Below are 1,829 nucleotides of genomic sequence, written 5' to 3'. Positions count from 1 at the left end.
TAGAAAATTTGGTCTGTTTCCACAGTTTTCAGAATCAAAATTTTGATCTGTTCTCCCAGCTTATAAGAAATAGGATATCTGTTTCCCTCTCCTGGAAATTTTCATCTGTTTCCCTTGCTTTTTGTGATTGATATCTGTTTTCCCACCGAAAGTTCAATCTGTTTCCAATGCAATATCATCTTTTTGGAAACAGATATCTGTTTCCCATTTATTATATGTCATCTCCTAGAAATATTGATCTGTTTCTCTCTGATGACGTCATCAGCTGGAGCGGGGAAACAGATAGTTTTAAGAAAATGGTCTCTCCTAGAAAATCGGATCTGTTTCCACATTTTTCAAAAAAAGCTCTCTCCTGGAAAAGGGAAACAGATATTTCGGGGAAATGGGCTCGTTGGCTGCTTCTGAAGCAGTCATTAAAAAGTTCTCACGATGGATGTTTACAAAGGGTTGGTTACACTTCTTGCACTAGCTTATTTTATTTATTAAGAAAGGCCCTGTTTTTTATCGCTTTTTATCTTTGTGAGTGAGTCCACCTTTAGAATATTGGCCGTAGTACGCCCGCAGTCAAACGCACACGCCATAATTTGCGCCCTAAAAATTTTCTCGATACATAGAAAGACTATCGTAATACTTTCGCTATGCGAAATTAATAAATTGCATTAACAATAAATGATGGGATAAAAATTCATAAAAATGAATATAAAGATAAGAAAGTTTTTCTTCATTAGGCGCCTTTCTTGTTCTTTTATTTCAGGTGCAAGAACATGACCTATTCGTTTATTCAATTTGATGTTACCAGAATTTAAGCCTTGCAATAATTGGTCATCAAATTTGATTTTAACTTCCCCTCTAAAAACCAACAGGAAGTTCGATCCTCCATAATGAAACATTCCATTTTCGTGACCCTTGTGCACGTGATCTCCAACTTTTACTGCCATTTCAAATGTTGATACTTCAGTCATTCTAACTGCTATAAACGCAATCAAACCAATATTTGGATTGTCGGCTTTGATGTAAACGATTCCTCTTGTTGCGACATGCGCTAAGTATGGTAGTACGTTTCTCAAGATTGGATATCCACCTTCTATGTACGGTTGTGAAAAATAACTTCCTTCAACCAAATCGAGATAGTGGATAATGCCATTAACAGGGTTATGAAATCTATGACAATTGGTAGCGCATAATAAGCCTTGATAAATTGTTCCCCCATTAAAAGCAGCCGCCAATGGGTTCTTGTCCAAGACGAACTCCATAGACTAATTTTGTTCCTTTATCCAAAATTGATCATACTTTTTGACGTTCCATGTAACTTTGTAAGGGATTGCTTCACATGGATTAACAATTATGCAATCATCTTCTTCATCATTCACTGATCTTGCTCCATCTTTAAACTTGCGAACAAAAAAATCGTCCCAAGAAGTGAAACCCCAAAAAGGCTTTGATGGATCGCAGACATATGTTTTTTGAAATTTGGCATGGCTTCTAGGGCTTCAATGCTGAACCAACCTTTAGGTGCATCAGTTAATACGTAACAAGAAGATTTGCTTGTTAAGTACTTAACCCATTCAATCAAAATTTCCTTCATCAAAGCATTCAATTTCCAACTGGCGTTGCTATTGGGCTACTGAAAATACAATACAGTGGTGCAGTGATTGGATTTTCATGATCAAATTCATTTATACATTCGTGTTGATCACAATTAATGCCTCTTGCCAGGACTTGATGCACAGTTTTCCTGGTGGTAGATGAACTGTTTGTTCTTCATACATGTGATGAAAAGCATGTGTATGATTGGATCCGTTTGAATTGCTACTAGAAGTTCAGTAATT

At 36.4% G+C, this 1,829-nt stretch overlaps 1 protein-coding gene across 1 annotated transcript; it reads right to left on the bottom strand.

Annotated features, from left to right (window-relative positions):
* Positions 1–659: 659 nt before the first annotated feature.
* On the bottom strand, positions 660–1,253 carry LOC136819796 (uncharacterized). The gene has a single exon (XM_067076037.1). The coding sequence runs from the start codon at positions 1,251–1,253 to the stop codon at positions 660–662; it is 594 nt and encodes a 197-aa protein (XP_066932138.1).
* Between the last annotated feature and the right edge of the window lie 576 nt (positions 1,254–1,829).

Source organism: Clytia hemisphaerica, unplaced genomic scaffold (assembly GCF_902728285.1).
Source record: "Clytia hemisphaerica strain Z4C2 unplaced genomic scaffold, Clytia hemisphaerica genome assembly, whole genome shotgun sequence".
Lineage (NCBI taxonomy): Eukaryota > Metazoa > Cnidaria > Hydrozoa > Leptothecata > Clytiidae > Clytia > Clytia hemisphaerica.
The sequence above is the reverse complement of the archived record's forward strand: the minus strand, read 5'-3'. Positions and strand labels throughout refer to the sequence as shown.

Bases quoted from the DNA above. Each gene is read 5' to 3' on its own strand.
- LOC136819796 (XM_067076037.1), bottom strand. From the start codon at position 1,253: ATGGAGTTCGTCTTGGACAAGAACCCATTGGCGGCTGCTTTTAATGGG.